The sequence below is a fragment of the Urtica dioica genome, chromosome 11, assembly GCF_054948205.1.
Source record: "Urtica dioica subsp. dioica isolate 48M chromosome 11, U.dioica_male_clone48M_v1_H2, whole genome shotgun sequence".
Lineage (NCBI taxonomy): Eukaryota > Viridiplantae > Streptophyta > Magnoliopsida > Rosales > Urticaceae > Urtica > Urtica dioica.
Genome location: NC_142766.1, coordinates 16,437,142 through 16,457,339, shown reverse-complemented (window position 1 = coordinate 16,457,339; position 20,198 = coordinate 16,437,142). Strand labels below are relative to the sequence as shown.

Sequence of the window (20,198 nt, the reverse complement as noted above, 5' to 3'; positions counted from 1 at the left end):
ACTCACTGTTTCACAAAATCATGCCAATCTCATGTAGAATGGTAAAATAATCATTAATGTTTTCTTATGTGTACGAAGCACATCCCATGAATGATCATTCCCAAACCCCATTAAGTGATACAAGATGTATGCAGTTGTCAACTTACTACCCTTCCTGTGTCTCTCTGCATGTTCTTTTATTTTAGTTCCCAAACTATTCGTGAAGTGCGTACGCCTTAAATTAGGTAGCTCCAACCATTCTCCATGAGCTCCTCTTATACATAAGTGTATGGGTTCAATACCAAAGACAGAAAAAAGAATTTCATCATTGATTTTTTGCAATATGTGCTTATATATTCAAGTAACCAATTTTACACTATACATGAATGTAAGAATGAAAAAAAACAAGATTTAAAAAAAAAAGGTGCATACTCATTATCCAAGCTTACTTAACTAAGTTATAAACTAAAGATAAAAAAAATACGATTTATTTAATATCAAATTTTATTATAATATTTTTACCAAGGTTGGAATTTCCGTTACTGATTGTTGTCACATGGAATTGAAAACCGATTTAAAACTTCAGGCGGTTCGACCCAAGGCCGGATCAAGGTGGGAATTCAAAAGTCACGTCGCTCCTCTAGCTCGAAGGTGTTCTTCGCTCGTCGCGGAGATTTGAGAATAAAAAGAAAGGAAAATCAAGCTTAGAGGGGCGCAGAGACAGTGCCTCTGTCACGTGCTCCGACGCTTAACATTAATTTGATTGCTATGTGAGATGGGGGGACCAATATTCGTTACTTGAATGTTTTTATATAGATGTCATCGACAGAGGAAACGAAGTGCGGAGGGTCATCAGAAGCGTTTTAGAACTCTGGAATCGAGTGATCTTGAGAGATAATGAATTTGTACTTGACCCTCTCTGAGGAGAGGTATTTATAGTGGATGTGGAGACTGCGGAAGGCCTCTGGACGCATCTTATGAGGCGTGCGGCATGATTTGGAGAGCGCGGGAGCAGGGAGCTCGACGCACCGCGTCACGTAGAAGGCGCGGTGCGCCGACGTTAATGCGTGCCGTGCGCACTTCTTTTTAGAGGCGCACACGATGCTCTTTTGAAGAGCACATGGCGCGGCGCGCTGAGGGGAGGCGCGGCACGCCATGCCCTTTGCGCGCCGTGCGCATGTGAGCTCTGCTTCGCGTGAGTTTGAAGGGCTTTTTTTGAGCGGGCCTTTGATGGGTTTTTTAGTGACCCGGCCCGTTGAGTCTTAAAATTCAGAATTCAATGCAAGTCGCACAAAATTAAATGTTATCAGATTTTTTGAGAACGACCGACAACACTGATGAATATATCATATTTCTCTATATATTAGTAAACTGCCTACCACGTGAATGAGAAAATAACAAATAAACGTTACCGATGAGTATTCATAAACTGAATACAAAAACAAGTTTCATACATACAATGATAAGTTCATTACATTAACAAAAAACGACAAATAATTACTATGTCAATACTGAATTGTATAATAGTTTAAAAGAAACTCAAGTTTGTGATAAAAATATTTGAGGTTGTGACATTTGGAGTTGGTAATATTGAATATATACAACATAAGCCGATAAAATATTGTTACTGCGTATGTGAGTCTGGATGTCAACAACTTTCGATTCATTCATTATCATTGAATTTCTAGGTTTTAGATAATCGAATTTGCGGAATTAGAAACTCTGTTCTTTGAATGAGAATTAGAGTGAATATGAATTCATTCGATTCATTGAACTTTGTACATGATATCAGCTTATATAGCTGAGTCATTTGACAACAAAAGAGTAAAAACAACAGACTAACAAACGACATACCTGTTGTGTAAAAAAAAAAAGAATAAATTTCACTATTGCCCCCTGAACTATGACGTCGGTAACAATTTGCCCATGATATTTTGATTTGTGTCAACTGTTTACCTTGAACTTATGTTTTTTATCATAAGTAATCATTCTGTTAATTTTTGCACTGGTCAGTTAGTTTTTTTAACACGTGTGACACACGTGTACCTCATTAAGAGGGTATTATCGTAATCCTAATATATATATATATATTTTTTCATTTGTTTAACACAATTTTGTTTTATCATTTGTTTCACTTTCAGTGGAGGAGTTTGTTTAACACAATTTTGTTTTATCATTTGTTTAACACAATTTCATTCGTTAAATTTAAGTTCCATAAAAAACAAAATCCATGAATCTGAATCGAAGGAGGTTCCATAATTTAAGGATGAAAACAGGTGAGGATTTTTCTTTTTCTTTTGTTTAACTCGTAAATTGGAAACCCCAAATATCAAAAACCCCAAAATCGCAGTTCAATGTGATGATCATCTTCATTTGGTTTGATGGCTCATCGGAAGCCCCTCCGCGTGGTTCAACGCGCCTCCGACCTCGTCCACCAGATTCGCGATCGCCGAGGAGGGACTTTGAAGGCGCAGACGACGAGTCCGGGCTCGACTCGGCCGACTCGGATGCGAAATTCCCTCTCTTCGAGTCTCGAAACCCGTTCTTATACTTCTCCCTCTTGAGGTCGTCCTCGAACTCCGGCGGAACCAGCATCGGCTCCGAGGAGATTATTCGCGAGGGATTTAGCGCGTTCTTGGGCTTGTCGTCGTCGTCGAATGGGTTTGTGCTATGGGAGATTGTGAATCCCGGGTCTACTGGTTTCTGTTTGAAGATTCCAGTCGCCGGGGATTTCGTGAACCTGAACATTTTGAAACGAGGATCAAGAAGAGTTGTTCCTGTATAAATAAAAAAAAGGATTCAATTTTTTTCTATTTATTTCTTTCTAGGTTATGTGAAAAGAGGAATTTAAAGTTACAGAATTCGCCGATGAACTCAACCAAGGAAACGAAACCGAAACCCAAAAAATTCAAGAACAACAGAATCAAATCAAGAAAGATCATGAGTGGAGACCTGCGCCGGTCGTACCTCGCTGTCACGGTCTCCGCCGCCCTCGAAGACGGCATCCTCGTCCAGCTCGTCAGGTTTCTTAGTTGGGCGTGGATTCTTTGACATTGTATTATTATTTAATTTATTTTATTGATCATTTGATTGTTTATCATAATGTAATGGGAATAAAAAGTTCTTTGTATTCAGTAAGTTTTTTTTTCATGATAAGTTCATTAAGGATATTTTAGACATTACACAAAGAAATAAACTCACGTGGCGAAAAAACTAACAGACCAGTGCGAAAATTATCGGAAAGATTACTTTTGATAAAAAACATAAGTTCAAGGTAAACAGTTGGCACAAATCAGAATACCAGAGACAAATTGTTACCGACGTCATAGTTCAGAGGGCAATAGTAAAATTTATTATAAAAAAAATGAAAACTACTAAACAACATTTAAGAAGGGAAACAAAATAGGTATACTGAATAAAAATTAAACGACACATACAAGGAAAATAAGCACACATTCAAGAAAAATAAGCAAAGCGAAATGACCCAACCAGAGAACTTTGAGCTACAAGAACAGACTAAGTCTAAAACAGGCCTAATGCTCCAATAATTATCATGACAGTGCAAAAGGCACACTTCGTAAAATAAACATTTTAAGCGGTATTTTTTCATGAATAATCTTAGTAGTATGTCACTTAGTTGAACTTTTATTTAAATTTCAGTTTCATCCTTCATTTAGACATATATACCATTCCTACGATAAAATAAAATATAAAGACCCCTTAAGCGTTGTGGGGCGTCTTTAAGCGTCATAAAACATCTTCAATAAGTGAATTAAATATCCCTTAAAAAGTTTATTTTAGGAGACTTCCTTTCGTTTTAGGAAACTTCTCATTTTGTAACTCGTTACACTAATACTTCATCTTGTTACACTCAGAAAAATTTATTCTAGGCCATTTTGTTTTGTTTGTTTTTTTAGGTAAAATGAAGTCAGTGATTGTCAAGGATAATTAAGAAAAGTGATGTGAAGTCGCTGATGTTCATGCTATCAAGTTGCAAAAGATGAGAAGCTAACTTAGCCATCTTATTCTTTGGACGCCTCATAAAATCATGTCTTTTACAATAGGTCCCATCAGCAAAAGAAAACCCATCTTCAAGTACTGCATTTACTTGAGAAAAAGTGAAATCACTATTCTCTTCTGGAATATTGGACCAATTTAGGCCATCTCCAACCGATCACTCTATTTCTCACTCTATTTCTCACTCTATTTTTCTGTAAACAGTGATTTCTCTCCAACCGAACTCTATTTTCCACTCTATTTTTCACTCTATTTTTTCCCCCTTTATTTCCTATTTATACTTATACCCCTATATTTTTTATTATTATTACTAATTAGATAACTTAGAAGAATTATGATAATGAGTAAAATATTAGTCTATAAATTAATTAAAATTATAAATATAAATACACATTAAATAAAAAAAAAAATTATTTAATAAAAATCACAACACAAAAAATAAAATACAACACAATACAATTAAAATAAAAAAATTACAACACAACTCAATTAAAATAAAGTAAAACAAACTACAACACAACAAATAAAAGTAACTTTAACACAAACAATTATGACTCGGAATTAGAATACTCTTCCCACAAGTGCTCAATCAATGCATTCCGAAGTGCGATGTGTGCATCTTTATCTCTTATTTGTCTATAACGATTAACGAATTGCTCAAATCTTGTGTCATCATCCCCCACCATTTCAACATTCGCTGGTGGTGTTTCTCCCGCAACTCTTATTGGAGCACTAAGATCTCGTTCATCTTCAATTATCATGTTATGCATAATTATGCATGCAGTCATTATATCTTGTAAGACGTCTTTTCTCCAAAATCGTGTCGGTCCGGCAACAATTTCAAATCGTTGTTGGAGAACCCCGAATGCACGTTCTACGTCTTTTCTGCACGCTTCTTGCTTCATTGCAAAATACTTTTTTTTTTGGCCACGTGGCTCTCGGATAGTTTGCACGATGGTTGACCATTTTGGATATATACTATCAGCCAAATAGTAACCCATATTATACTCTATTCCTTGTATGACATAATGGGCAGGAGGAGCGATACCTTGAGTGAGATTGGAAAATAAATGGGAAGAATCTAGCACATTGATATCATTATTGCTCCCTGGCATACCAAAATAAGCATGCCATATCCAAAGATCATAATCTGCTACAGCTTCAAGTATAATAGTAGGCTTTCCACCGCGACCCGTGTATTGGCCGGCCCATCCAGTGGGACAATTTTTCCATTTCCAGTGCATACAATCTAAACTTCCTAACATTCCTGGAAAACCACGTTGTTGACCAACATGCAGAAGTCTAGCAATATCATTGGTTGTTGGTGATCTTAAATATTGCTCAGAAAATACCTCAACGATTGCCCGGCAAAACTTCTTCATGCTTTCAATCGCCGTTGACTCTCCTATTTTGACGTACTCGTCTGTGGCATCTGCCGGAACACCGTATGCCAGCATCCGAAATGCAGCTGTTATCTTTTGAAGGGGTGACAAACCTAGTTTGCCGGCGCGATCCACCCGTTGCTCGAAGTAGTTGTCATGACCTTGAACAGCATCCTTTATGCGGAGGAATAATGAGCGAGACATCCGATATCTCCGACGGAACATGGCTTCATCATACATCGGGGTTTCTGAAAAGTAATCATTGAATAGTCGATGGTCTGCACTCACTCGATCACGGTTGATGAAAGCACGTCCTGGCACTGAGCCTCCCGCTTTCATGTCTACTTGGCTTGAATGTTGACGGATAAGCTCTGTAATCAAGATATTGTTGTTGATGATAGCACGAGTTATGGCCTCCTCCTCTTCATCCAAACTAGTAATGAAATCGTCATCCGAGCTTGAAGACGACGAGGACCAATTAGTATTCATTTTGGGAGATAAAATGAGAGAATGTGTATTATATTCAGAATAGAATGAGTGTGTGTATTAAAACTCATGATAGAATTGGTATTTTATAGAGAAAAAAGTTAATGATAAAGCTGAGAAACGAGTTGAGAAACGTGAGAATCTTGTAAGTGAGTAGTCAAATCGCGTCAGAATGAGTTGAGAAACGTGAGAATCTTGTAAGTGAGTAGTCAAATCGCGTCAGAATGAGTTGAGAAACGTGAGAATCTTGTAAGTGAGTAGTCAAATCGCGTCAGAATGAGTTGAGAAACGTGAGAATCTTGTAAGTGAGTAGTCAAATCGCGTCAGAATGAGTTGAGAAACGTGAGAATCTTGTAAGTGAGTAGTCAAATCGCGTCAGAATGAGTTGAGAAACGTGAGAATCTTGCTATAAATATTGTCTTCATAAGTTGTAATTTCACCACATCACTCACCTTACTAAAAAAAATGTCTAGAGCTTCTAATTACTCTCGAGATGAAGACAAACTCCTTTGTAGGGTTTACATGGAGATTTCGCAAGACCCAATCATCGGTATATACCAATCATCCGATCAGTTTTGGACTCGTGTTGCGGAAGCTTACAACAACGGCAAAAGTCCGGATTCAGAGATGCGTTCGACGCGATCAATCCAGTGCCGTATTCAAGTGATTGAGAAAGCTACAAGGAAGATGCATGCATGCATTCGACAAATTGAGAATAGACACCCAAGCGGTGCTTCAACTGAAGATATTGTGAGTAATATAGTTTATTATTTTCTCACGATTAGATTTTTACTTAACCATTGTTTTATCAACTTTTAGATGGATCAAGCTAAAGTATTGCTTTCACAAGATGAAAAATTCAAGAAAGGTTGGAAGTTTGATCATGTGTGGAACATTATTAAGAATTTTGAAAAATTCCAAGATGGAGCCTCAAGTGCAAGACAAACATCTCGAGGTTCATCTTGCCCACAAGAGTCAGAAAATCCAACTCCTGAATCTGCTAGACATCCATCTCCTCCTGAGCGGCCGATTGGGGTGAAGAAAGCCAAATTAAAAAAAAAAGTGGATGATGGAATAATGTCTAGAATTAGTGGTATTGAGGAAGGAAATAAAGAACTTCTTGAGCAATTGAAGAAGACAAGTGTTATCAGGCAACGCCACTTGGAATTGAAAGAAATCAAGGAAGAAAATAAAATATTGTTCCGGGATTTAAGTTCAATACCAGATCCACAGGTTCGGGCATATGTTCAAGCCGAACAAGCGAAAATTATGCAAAAGAGGCTTGAACAACAACAATCCCATGCACCACCTCCGACTTCTGATTCATATTCTCAATATTTTACCGGTCTCGGGGGATCCGGCACCAATCTTCCAGAATATTAGTTTATCTATTGTTATTTTATTTTGTTGCATTGTGTTTTTAATGTCTTTTGAGTTTTTTTGTTGACTTTCTTCTAAATTGCTAATGTAATTGTGTTTGGTATTAGTTGATTATGACCGTTTTAATATTATAATTTTCTTGCAATGTGCAAATATCATTGTTGTATTTTAAAATATTGTTGTCTTTTAAATTATGCACAATAATAAATTTTATATAAATTAAATAATTTTAGGGGTAAATATTAAGTAATTATATACAATTTGGGCATTTGGGTAAATTTTAAAACCTAAAAGAGAAAAAAAAAAAAAAAAAAAAAATTTTTAACGCGTAAACAGTGCAGCGCTACAAATAGCGCTGCACTGTGGGGAAATAACTTCCCACGCTAATATAGCGTGGCTTATTGCGCTCCAGTGGGGGCACTAGCGCAATAACAGGGAGGTTATTGCGCTCCACTGGAGACGCTCTTAGTGTTTAAACCGAGTCCCTAAAAGTCTTCAAGTTTTGATTTCTTGCAAGTCTTTCAATTTTTTTTTTCCTTCGTATTTTTACTATAATTAATCAAGAGGTATAAACTATAATCAGATTTGAATCCAATATAATTGGTCCGCCGTTTATATTAAGTCGTTTTGTTTTAACATCTCATAAAATGAGCGCATGATTATGAAGATATGAAATTCAAAACTAAAAAACCTATTATTAGCAAAACCTGTTCCCACTATGGAATGAACCATCGTACAAGGTTTCCACTGAGGAAGAATACAATAAGAGATTACTGTATTTGATTAATAACCTGATTATGACGGCACTTGACGACTTGTGAACTTATTAAATAGACAAACCTAATTCATTTATTATTTTATTTTTTCTGCAAAGCGTGAAAAACAAATAAGAATAATGCTCTATCTATATCTATATGGTGGTATGTAGATGAAGGAAAGCATATAGCCTTTTCTTGCCAAGTTATTTTTGCTTATTCCCAAACACAAGTATATGAAATTAAAAAAACGATAAAAATCATGCATTTTATATTAGTGTGTCTAAGCTAGGCAAGTATTGTATTTCTTTCTTTGTCCCCTTTCAGTATGATCTTGATTGATGAGAGCTTTTGGTAATCAAATATTGAAGCGACTTGAGAAACATAATTTTTATTTTTATTTCTTAATTTTGGAAGACTTGCAATGACCTCAGCCACATTGTTTGTATCCTAGTCAGACACCCCTACCCCTACCAACATTCAAGAAAAAACACTATTATTAATTGAGCTACGTGTAATTATTGGTCCAATATTTTCCAACTGGCTTACTTTTTTCTTCCATTAAAATTAAAAGCCCATAAACTTGTTAGTGCGTTAGACATGAATATTCTTATCAAAATTTAATTTTTTTTTGTCACAAAATTCTATTTATAATGACAAACTTATCACAAAATATATTATTTGTGAGAAATTGATGATAAATGTGTCAAAAAAGCAGTTTCTTGTTTTGGTAACAACAATCTTAAATGATAATATTCATGTCCAATTCCTGTAATGTTATGTCATTTTATTCAGCCTATTGAAATCACAATTTAGCATATGCTAATTACGCAGGAGTTCGTGTTTAATAGTTACAATCACATGTTTCGTTTTTACACTTTAGACTAGTCTCGCTTTATCCATTTAAGTTTAAAATGCACCACTCTAACAGTCTAACTCATATACTTATCGCATAATCACGTTGAGTATTTAGCGACGAAGTACACAAATTTTATTTTTCTGCAAAAAATAACAATTAATCTTGAATACATGGTACAAATAATTTAAAACATGTGATAAAATATAAAAAATAATAAATAAAAAAATTACTTACAAAAAAAAAGAGTGACAGAGTATACTTTTTAATTTAGTTTTTCCTATTTACTAAAACTACATGTAGAAATCAATTTTTTTTGTACTATATAAAACTCATAAATCTTATTTTACGCAACTTTATTATTATGGTATCTCTCTTGATATTAAAAATAAATAAATAAAGTTATCACCCCTCTGTTGCTCAATGCTAAGTAGAAATTGCCCAATCCCAATGGAATGTACCAACACAAGTTTCACAGGAGAAAAAGGAGGGGCATATCTGATCCAATCCCAGACCCATTTCAAGATATTTTTGGGTCTACGCCATGACAAAAAAAATAGGACTGTAAAATAGTTGAAAAATAATGTCATAACTCATAAAATGATAACAGGCCACAATTCAAATCCATCTCTCACACAACAAGTCACAGACCCATTCCTAAAAATAAAAATAAATTAAAAATCACAAATCCACCGTCTCCAAAGTCCATTTACTCCACGTGAAACCTTCTTTCACATTCCCTCAAAAAAAAAAAAAAAAAAAAAAAACCCTTCTTTCACATGCAACAAAACAAAACCCCATTATAAACCCAAACATTTTTTTTATAAGCAATTTTTATTATGTATTACCTATATAAATTACAGGACAAACATAACCAAATCCCATTAGTTCCTTTCTTCTTCTTCTTCTTCTTCTTCTCTCTCTAAACCTTTACCCTTTTTTTATTTTCTTCTTTCTCGGCAAAAATGCCTCCAAACTTATCGCCACAATCACAAGGTCGGACATTTCTCATTGTAATTCCTCTTCTTCTTATTCTTCTTCTTGAACACCATTCCCAGAGAGCTTCGTCAGCCATTATCTTGAGCTTGAAGAACCAGCACACCAACCAACACCACAGAAGACAACCCATGTTCCAGAGCAACCAGAGCACGTGCGCTTTGTTCGCCGGCACGTGGGTCAGAGACGACTCGTACCCTCTCTACGAATCCTCGGACTGTCCTCTCATCGACGCCGAGTTCAACTGCCAGATGTACGGAAGACCCGACAAGGACTACCTCAAGTACCGTTGGAGACCATTGAACTGTGAGCTTCCGAGGTAAAGAAAGAAAGACACGTTTTTGAGTTGTTGGGTCGTTTTCTTTTTCGGTTTCCGTAAATGGGTTTCGTTCTGAAATTAAGGTTCGACGGAGAAGAGTTCTTGATGAAGATGAGCGGCAAAACCGTGATGTTCGTAGGGGACTCTCTGGGAAGGAATCAATGGGAGTCATTGATTTGCTTGGTCTCTTCTTCGGCGCGTGACTCTCAGACGCAGATGATCAGAGGCGATCCTCTTTCCACCTTCAAGTTCTTGGTCAGTTTTTATAATCTGTAAAATAAAGTGGTCGAATTTAATGCTTGTAAAATAAAGTATTCTCTTGCCCTTGTCTCTTTCAATGTCATCACAAAATTGTTGGAATTCTAATCAGTAGAAATTAACCAAAATAAATAAATAAAAAATTAAATCTTCACCTACATTGGGTAATGGGATTGTTTGTTCTTCTGATTGCACTTTTTTCAAACTTGCATATGAAGATCAAAATTGTTTAATTTGAAATAAAAATACATATAAATGTGTGCTTTGGTGAAGAAAGAAAATTGAGAAATCGTCATTGAGGGGCCCAAAAAGGTTTACTTTTTAAATACAATAATGTGTGTGTATTTAGGCCAGTTGGGACCAAGCAATCGAGAAAAACGCTCATGTATTTTTGTCCAAATAACGTTACAGCAAAATGTGTGATTCTTTCTGATAATTAATTGATTTGTGACAAAAAAAAACTTATTGAAGGATTATGGAGTGTCACTCTCGTTCTATCGAGCCCCATATTTAGTGGACATTGGCGAGTCCCACGGCAGAAGAATTCTTCGGCTCGACCACATCTCCGCCAATGCCGCCGATTGGCTCTCCGCTGATGTCATCTCCTTCAACTCCGGCCACTGGTGGACCCACACTGGATCACTCCAAGGGTTAGTGTATATCTTCAACTAGTTATGGGCTTTTTGACCGGTTAGTTTTTACCGTGCTGTTAAAATTAACCGGGAAAATCGATTAACCCGAAAAAGAAAAGAAAATAAAGGTTAATAGATTAACGTTAAACTCTAATTATGTATGCGAAGAGTGTTACAACAAGTCACACGTTTAGGAGATGGTTTTGTGAATGATGGTATTTTAGGTAACCTTGGATTGGAAGAGAGTTTTTGATATTATACTGCATGAAAGGGAAAAAAAGGTTTCTTTATTAGGAAAAAGAAGTTTGATAAATCGATGTGAAATTGCCATATTTGGGATAACTCGCAAATGATATACATATTGAGGACTTGGTAATTGGTAGTTATGTCATTTTCCATTGAAAATATAGACCCAAAAAAAAAGTCATGCATCTTTTCATCCTGTTGAATATTAAAAAAAAAAAAAAAAATTAACCAACAATAGCTTTAAATTATGATAGAGATCGTTGTGGTAGACTCATTTAGTTGTGGGTAACGTGTAGATGGGAGTACATGGAATCGGGAGGGCAATACTACCAAGACATGGATCGAGTGGCTGCCATGGATAAAGGCCTTCGAACTTGGGCCAATTGGGTTGACTCTAACATTGACCGCTCCAAAACAAGAGTCTTCTTTCTCTCTATTTCTCCCACACATTACAAGTCAGTCCTCTTTTCATTTCCCTCCACTTTTAATTCGTTCATTCTTTATTTATTATTATTTTTTTCTCTGTCTCAAATAATTGGGGGACTGTTTTCATTATTACGTGTGGGAAGGTAGTGGTGAAAAAATCTAGTGGCTCGAAGCACCAAAAATATAAAAGATATGAAAAAAAACAAAAAATCCCAAACCCATGCTTAGCTGTTTTCTGGGTCTCTATGGCCCACTATTTGAGCTTAGCGTTTTTACCACATGGTTATGACTGAGCAGATATTAATTTATTTATTTATGTTAAATTATGGAGAATTAAATAAAAAAATAAAAGTTCATCTACTCAAGTGAGCTGAGCTGACCAGTATCAACTCTATTCACCACCAAAATTTCAGGGTACAAACAACGCCAAAACACACACACACACAACGCATGCTGTGTATTTTAGTCAAAGAGAATAGTTAGGTTAAGTGTCGGTCACAAAGATAGAAGTGTCCAATTCCAAAAGTTTGATAATGAGCAAACACATACTTATGCACATGAACTTTTGGAACCAATGTTTTCTTATGAAGGTTGTTGTCACCCCAAGCGGAACTAAAAACAAATGTGTCAAATAATTATGGTATTCGGACTTTGATAATCGTATTAGACATCTAAATTTTATTGGTCTACTACGAGAAGCTTATGCCCCATTTGATAGTTCATACAAAACAACCATTTGAAATCAGGTGATTAATAAATTTTAACCATTTTAAGCAAATTTTAACTATTTTACGAATTCATCAATTTTACAAAAAAAAATAGGTATATAGCCAATTAAAACGTTCGTAATTTCTATATAGTCAACGTTTTTTAAATCTTAAATAAATAATCATAAAAATGATGTGGTTTAATAAATGAAAGTGACTATTTATGAAACGTTGACTATTTCACAATATCAAACTATTATAATGCGATTACCTAATATGGATCCTTAGTTTCAATCGTCTATTTAGCCATATAACAACACACGATGCGCTCTCGCTCTCTATCATATTATGTTTTTTAGTAGACTTTCCCATGTAACTAAAAATTTCATTGCAGCCCGGGGGAATGGAATGCGGGGGCGGCAGAAACGGAGAGAACGACGAGAAGGACGACGACGTCAACGAAGAACTGCTACGGAGAGACGTCGCCGACGAGAGGAGCGTCGGCATACACGGCGGGAACGTATCCGGAGCAGATGAGGGTGGTGGAGACGGTGATAAGGGGCATGCACACCCCCATCTCGGTGATGGACATCACTCTCCTCTCCGCTCTCAGAAAAGACGGCCACCCTTCCATCTACAGCGGCGACCTCAGCCCTCAGCAGAGGGCCAACCCGGCTCGATCCTCCGACTGCAGCCACTGGTGCCTCCCTGGCCTCCCTGACACCTGGAACCAACTCTTCTATACCGCCCTTCTCTACTAATCGCTCACACATGTCTTGTTACTATTTTCTTTCTTCTATATTTATTTGGTTTCATACAAGCTCTAATGTAGTAGTAGTTGCTATCTTTTTTTTTTTTTTCCTTGTTTACTATTTTTATGATGAGCTTACAAGCATTAATGCGTTGAATGAAAATATAGGGGATTGATTCTAGTATTATTCTTTCGTTCGCTACGCAACAAAGTGGCTGTAGTTTAGTGGTAAGAATTCCACGTTGTGGCCGTGGAGACCTGGGCTCGAATCCCAGCAGCCACAGTTTTTTTGAGAAATGAAAGAAATTTTTAATTTGGTATATTCGTTGACGAGTTCTTTTCAAGTAATGAATTAAACGCTTCTTGAATTTTATACTTTTCTTTGCAATAATGAATTGAACTCTTTTCAAATCATGAAGTCATAAATTTTAACTCGGTAAAATTTTCACGTAATCATAATTACATTTACATTCAACTACAAAACACTTTTTTTTTCTCATAAAAAAGGATTTAATTATTTCAAATAATGAATTAAATTTTAATTTTGTAATTTTTAAACGACAAAGTTAAACTGGCAAATTCTTTAATGTTGCAATATCCTGCTTAATGTATTATATTCAAATACAATTAAAAACGAAAATCCGGTTTCACCAATGTTGATTACAGAGGATAAAGCAGTACCACATCCAAATTGACATAAGATTAAAATAGACTTGGAATTTATATATAAAAAAATTGATTTTTTTTTTTAATATAAAAAGTTAAGGATTTTTATTTATAAGAGAAGTTTTAATTTTTTTTAATAAAATAGTAAATAAATATTTATTCTATTAAGGGTATTTTAGAGAATTTAAATTATTTTTTGTAAAAAAATAAATGAAAATGGTGGTATTTGAAATATAACACATTTTTAGGGGAGATATATGTCATTTATATTAAACTGAAAGGATATGTCTGATATTTCTAAAAAATGAGGATATAAATCGCGCATTTCGATTAAACTGAAGGGATACTCTTGATATTTTCCCTTACATCTTTCACCATGATTTCTTGATTTTCACGGCGAGCATTTGCTTAATACCACCGACAGCATCTGAACTCTGCACAAATCATTCCCCATCGGACACAAATCTATTATAATCGTATATTTTTATTTTTTTTTAGTTATGTGAAAATTACTCAATCTATATTTATTACATTTTTTGTTTTTGTTTTTACAATTGTAGCTTTCTTTTCGTTTTAGTTGTTATCATTTCATTTAAAATAATGGCAAAATCATATGAAAATGAAATAAGAGTTTTTTTTTTAATAGAATATTTGAAAATTTAGATATTTAGGAAATGATTATCGTCAAATAAGATGTTTGTAGAGTTTCTCTAAAATCTTTTGTAGGGGTAATATATTTAGGCCTGAGGCGTCAAAGTCCAAGCCCAATAAAACACATGATAAGAGAAGAGTCTAATTCCCAATATGAAACTTGACTTCCTACAGTCTATTTTAATCTGATTGCGGATAATGAGATTAAGATCCAATCCAACTTATATCAAGTAGATCATGAAATTCCAAGTCTAAGTAATTCTTGAGAGGCTTAAAAGATCAAGTTCCAGTATTGGGTTCACAAAAAGTCAGTTACCCAAAGCTCGTTTGTTTGTGTAAGAGAATAACAACAGAAAACTCACAAAACGCGTTAATCAAGCATAACCAAAGATAACTTCCTGCGTAAGAAATCTAGAACAAAAAGCACCAACCACATAAAAATAATGGAAAAAGATTTACAAATCCTTGGTTTAGATCCAATGTGGATCCTAGTCGAAGTCAGGGCGTGAGAGAGACTATTCTACCGATCCGCATCAAGCAATCACAAACTCCGGTAAAGAATCCGGTTTTGGTTGTGTAAGTATTCAAGTCTTGCTGACATGTTCAAATGATAAAACACCACTGTCCACACTTTATTTACAAAAAACATTGTCAAGGAGTTTAAATCAAAACCAGTAAATGGAGCATAAACAGTTTAGAGGAAGAAAAACTTCTGTTCATTCATACTTTGAAGTATGAACAACAAACACTTAAACAGCAGAGAACTTGTATTATAGAGAAAAGCCAGTACATACACAGAATTGGCAAAAGCCAAACATCACAAGAAAACAGGCAATATTACAAGGGGAAAAAAAAGAAAAAAGAAAAAAAAAACAAACAAACTTACTAGAGCAGTCTCTCAAATCTCACACTGCCCAGGCAGAGGGGTCTAATAAATATGACCTCAAATTAGCACTAGTAATACAGATTGTTCTTGGTCTTTATTCAAGCTACACAATCACGTACACACACGCACACATAATAACCCCACTTTACTAGCCTAGAATCGCAACCGGTGGATTGGTCCCCGAAATCTGTGGCACGTTGTTGATGATCTCGGGCTGAATGACAACGGCGCTGGGAACGGAATCGTTGTAGGCAGAGGCGTGGACGCCGAGAGCAGCCCGGCCCGACGGGTCGAGATTCTTGGCCCATGACTCGTCCCACTCAACCGCCTTGGCCGTACTGCAAGCCACACTCGCTCCTCCCGGCACCGTTAGCCTCGCCGAGTTCTGACATAAGATAAACAAATTTATAATTGAAAAAAAGAATCAAAAAATTAATTTAGGAAAAAAGTAGTAAAGTTGTTGTACCTGAGGGAATGCGCGCTCGAAGATGATGCGGTAATAATAGGCTTCTTTTGTGGTAGGAGTGTTGTGAGGGAAGATATTCGCAGCGTTTAGCATCATCCTATCACTCACCTGTGTGGCCATAATATTTTCATGCAAATTAATTTGGTGCAAAATTGATTTTGTTCTTCATTTTTTTTTTTAAAATGGTAAATGTGTTACATGTTGCGCAGCGTGAGCTTTGAGGCCGTCGATCCAGCTGTAGCCGACTCCGTCGCTGAATTGCTCTTTCTGTCTGTACAGGATGTGCTGCGCACAATCAAATCAAAACACAAAATCGTCAGAAGAGACTCGAATGAAACTGTGAATCGTACAAATTAAGATGAGAGTTTGTGTTTGTGTATGTGATTGTGTACCTTTGGGAGGTAGGGGTTTTCCTCGTCATCAAAGGCTCTCCTCAGCACCCACTTCTCAATCCTTCCTTCTTCGGGCTTGATCTGAATTCAACCGAGGTTCAATACATTTCATGAAGAAAATAAAGAAGAAAAAAAATAACCCGCAAAAACCAACTGTACTAGTTTCTTATTTTAATTTTTCGGTACCATCTTGTACTCCGGATCAATAGACATAGCGGTGTTGATGAACTCCTTGTCCAAGAACGGGACTCGAGCTTCCAAACCCCAAGCCGAGGTGGCTTTGTTTGCCCTTAAGCAATCGTATTGGTGCAGCGCCTTGATCTGCAAGTAAATCGTATTAATTTCTCAAACACTCTTGGCCTGATATATATAAAAAGCAATAAATAAATATATGTAGAAGAGCGAACCTTGTGACAGGTCTCGCGGTGGAGCTCTTCCTTGTTTGGAGCCTTGTGGAAGTACAAATAGCCGCCGAAGATCTCATCGGAGCCTTCGCCGGACATGACCATCTTCACCCCCAACGACTTGATCTTCCGCGACATCAGAAACATGGGCGTGCTAGCCCGGATCGTCGTCACGTCGTAAGTCTCCACGTGGTATATCACTTCCTCGATCGCATCAATCCCGTCCTGTCACATAGCCAGATCATGATTGTTAAGGATCCATATCGAAAATGATAAGCGAACCCGAAAAAAGCTTATACAGGGTCACGTGTCACTCCTCTCATTTCATTGCTAATAGACGATCGATCGGGGCTTATATGTAATTTACATACCTGAACGGTGTAGACGAACTCATGGTGAAACGTCCCCAAATAGTCGGCGACTTCTCTTGCAGCCTTCAAATCCGGAGAACCCTGTTCCCACCACGAAAATACACAACAATATTATCAGCCATGTTGTTGGTTCAAAACACAAGCAATGATCTTCGCAGCAAAAGAAAGGAAAAAAAAAAAAAAAAAACAGAGGAATCGACCTCTAGGCCGACGCAGAAAGAATGGAGTTGAGTCCCCCATTGCTTGGCGGCTCTGGACCCCGCCAGGTGGCGAGCCGTGATTGAAGCCACGAGAGACGAATCTAAGCCTCCCGAGAGCAACACTCCGAAAGGGACATCGGTCATAAGCCTCTTGATCACAGACTGGGCAAAACAAACACGAAAAGTAAATAACACAAACAAAATCATCATATACTTTGGATGAATTTTATAATTCGTTTACGTCTTCGAAAGCCTTTCTGAGGACGAGGGGGTCGTAGGGGACGGAAGGGATGGCCTCGTTGAACCATGGCGGGTTGTACCAGCGCCTGAGACCGCCGTTCTTGCTCGAGTACAGGTGTCCCGGCGGGAACACCTCGAAGTGCTCGCAGTCGTCGTTCAACCCCTTCAGCTCCGACGATATCCATACCGACCCTGGAATTCAACGAAAAAACATCACTCACCACCCCAACACTATCATCTTTATACCAAATCAAGATCAATTAATTAAATAACTAAGCCACCAAAAATTTGAAGATTTGTTAAATAGTCAACTTTTTGTAAATTTTAAGCAAATAGTTAATATTTTTTTAGCATTCAATTTATGTCTTTGGCGTTTGATGATTATTTACAATTATTAGTGCTTTTTTGGTTTCATTAATAAAATCTCATGGCTATTTAACTAAAATTTACCGACTATATACCGATCAAGGTATATCGAGAGAGAGGTATATATTTACCGTCTTGTCCCCAGCCGATATACAGAGGAGTGACACCGATGGCGTCGCGAGCGGCGATGAACGTGTTGTCGCGAGTGTCGAGCAGAACAAACGCGAATATTCCGTCGAGCATGTCCACGAAGTCCTCGCCGTACTCTTCGTACTACACAAATAATTCAATTAATAATTTTAAAAAAATAATAAATGATTGATTGGAGAGATGTGAGGAGAGGAATAAGTCACGAACCAAGTGTGCAATGACATCACAGTCACTTCCGGTCCTGAACTTGTGGCCGGGCAAGCTCTTCCTCAGCTCCTCGTGGTTATAGATCTCCCCATTCACCTGTACACCGCGTCTCATGTGATTACTACCGAGTGGTAAATATGTAAATACGTGGATATGGTGGGTTATGATACCGTGACAGCGACGGTCATGTCCTCGTTGAAGAGAGGCTGGTCACCGGAGGCAGGGTCGATGATGGCGAGCCTCTGGTGAGCCAAAAAGCAGTCACCGTGCTGGTGAAGACCACTCCAGTCTGGCCCACGGTGCTTCAACCTGTATATGTTTACATTTTTTTTAACTATTAATTTTTTTTTTTTTTTTTAAATTAGAAAATAAATTAACATAGATTCTGTACATTTATTATGTTCATGACGTCATTCATTCCCTTCGGGCTTGTCTACGTGGGACCGGCTTATTACGATAAAAACCAAAATAAATTGCGTAGTAATAAATCTCAAAAAAAGGAGAATTTAAATAATACAAAAATTCGTTGATTAATATGGAATTGAAATGGTATATGTCGTGTTATTATGATCGACTATTGATATGATATGAACAAAGATTTACTGTTCTACTTTTTTTTTTTTTAGCTCTTGAAGGAGTTGGGACTGTGATGTGCAACCAATATAGCATTATGTGACATAAAAATCAACACATGTCCATTCCAAGCCACAAAATAAAAAATAAAAAAGTGATACGAAATAATAATTTTGCATATATATATATCTTAGGATAATTTTTGTATAGATAATTAAAGTATTTATCTAATCTGTAACTTTATAAATTTATAATAATATTAGCCCCAAAAACATTTTCTGGTAAGTGATTATTTCAATAGGTAGGACCAAGATGCTGATGTATTTATATACGAGCTTTGTCATAAAAACTCTCTTGGCATTTATGTACATGTATATATAATATATCAACGCGTTATTTACGTCTAACCATAGAACTTCTAAAATAATACAGAATTTGAGATTGATCATCATCATGAAATCTCATTTCGTTAAGGACCCAAAAAAAAAAAAAATTAGTAATAAGAAGGTTTTATGTACCTGCGAGATAGCTCGAGAACTCGGACTCTTTTGGCCTGAGAGTCATCGGAGCAACACAGAACAGCCAATATTCCACACATTTTGTTTTACTAAAACGAAGACAGAGGATCAATTAAACACGTATTTTTGCGTAAAACGATAGCAATAATACAGGCTTTTTTTTGTTGGAGCTGAGTATTTGTGAGTTTTAAGCGTTGCACGGGACAACGTATTTATAGGGTCCAAAAATTCCAACCCGAGACAAAACGCTGTCGTTTCGCTGATCGTCCAACTTGGCATACGTCATCACTCACCGCCAACCGTCTAATCCTGGAATATCCCGGGCCCACCGTCAATGACGTCTCTTGTGTAACCACGTGGCGTGTTGTTGTTTGTCGCAGCGTCGAGGCCTCACACAGGAGGGGGCTCCGATTTTTACGGCCGGGTTTATCCATTTAACCACACTGCTGAGTCAGATTTTTTCTAAGTTTATTTGGACAATAATAGCAGTTTGGATTGATCAAAATAAAAAATAGTAGTTTGGTTCGGTCAAGATAAATTAAAATCCACCCTCAATTCCATTTTCTTTTATGTTCGGTTTTTCAACATTAACACGTGTTCATTTGTAGGATCTCTGACTTTTTTTTTTAGTTTTATAATTTAATTAATTACAGAACAATTTGTAGATAAGATAATATGTTGTTGGCATGTGCACACAATTGGTCCAGAATTTTTTATATTCTTTTCAAGAAATATAACCTGCCGTTAATTAATGATAATACTGATCCCATTATCTTTATTATTGGAGCTACAATAAATAATGTATAGGAAAGAAATATAAGTATGTTCCTCAAAGAAATCATTAAAAATTAAGATATAAGACAATTCCAAACTTATAAATTACGATAGCTTGCATTAAATATGATTATTATTAACAGC

At 36.4% G+C, this 20,198-nt stretch overlaps 3 protein-coding genes and 1 non-coding gene across 4 annotated transcripts; 3 read left to right on the top strand and 1 right to left on the bottom strand.

The window, feature by feature from the left end:
• Positions 1-6,315: 6,315 nt before the first annotated feature.
• On the top strand, positions 6,316-7,341 carry LOC149381725 (uncharacterized). Its single transcript, XM_089601840.1, has 2 exons — positions 6,316-6,614; positions 6,684-7,341. The coding sequence occupies exons 1-2, from the start codon at positions 6,330-6,332 to the stop codon at positions 7,245-7,247; spliced, it is 849 nt and encodes a 282-aa protein (XP_089457966.1). The 5' UTR covers positions 6,316-6,329; the 3' UTR covers positions 7,248-7,341.
• Positions 7,342-9,748: 2,407 nt separating this feature from the next.
• On the top strand, positions 9,749-13,510 carry PMR5 (Pmr5/Cas1p GDSL/SGNH-like acyl-esterase family protein (DUF828)). Its single transcript, XM_089601148.1, has 5 exons — positions 9,749-10,170; positions 10,254-10,425; positions 10,900-11,078; positions 11,603-11,761; positions 12,834-13,510. Exons 1-5 carry the CDS (start codon positions 9,821-9,823, stop codon positions 13,198-13,200), a joined length of 1,227 nt encoding a protein of 408 aa, XP_089457274.1. The 5' UTR covers positions 9,749-9,820; the 3' UTR covers positions 13,201-13,510.
• On the top strand, positions 13,402-13,473 carry TRNAH-GUG (transfer RNA histidin (anticodon GUG)). Its single transcript has one exon. It is a non-coding gene; the product is annotated as a tRNA-His (tRNA).
• Positions 13,511-15,256: 1,746 nt separating the features above from the next.
• Positions 15,257-19,460, bottom strand: LOC149381722 (asparagine synthetase [glutamine-hydrolyzing]). The gene is made up of 13 exons (XM_089602068.1): positions 19,281-19,460; positions 18,360-18,498; positions 18,190-18,285; positions 17,964-18,105; positions 17,468-17,658; positions 17,227-17,388; positions 17,027-17,107; positions 16,659-16,880; positions 16,438-16,572; positions 16,252-16,332; positions 16,058-16,144; positions 15,860-15,967; positions 15,257-15,778 (listed from the first exon to the last, which is right to left on the bottom strand). The coding sequence occupies exons 1-13, from the start codon at positions 19,358-19,360 to the stop codon at positions 15,542-15,544; spliced, it is 1,761 nt and encodes a 586-aa protein (XP_089458194.1). The 5' UTR covers positions 19,361-19,460; the 3' UTR covers positions 15,257-15,541.
• Between the last annotated feature and the right edge of the window lie 738 nt (positions 19,461-20,198).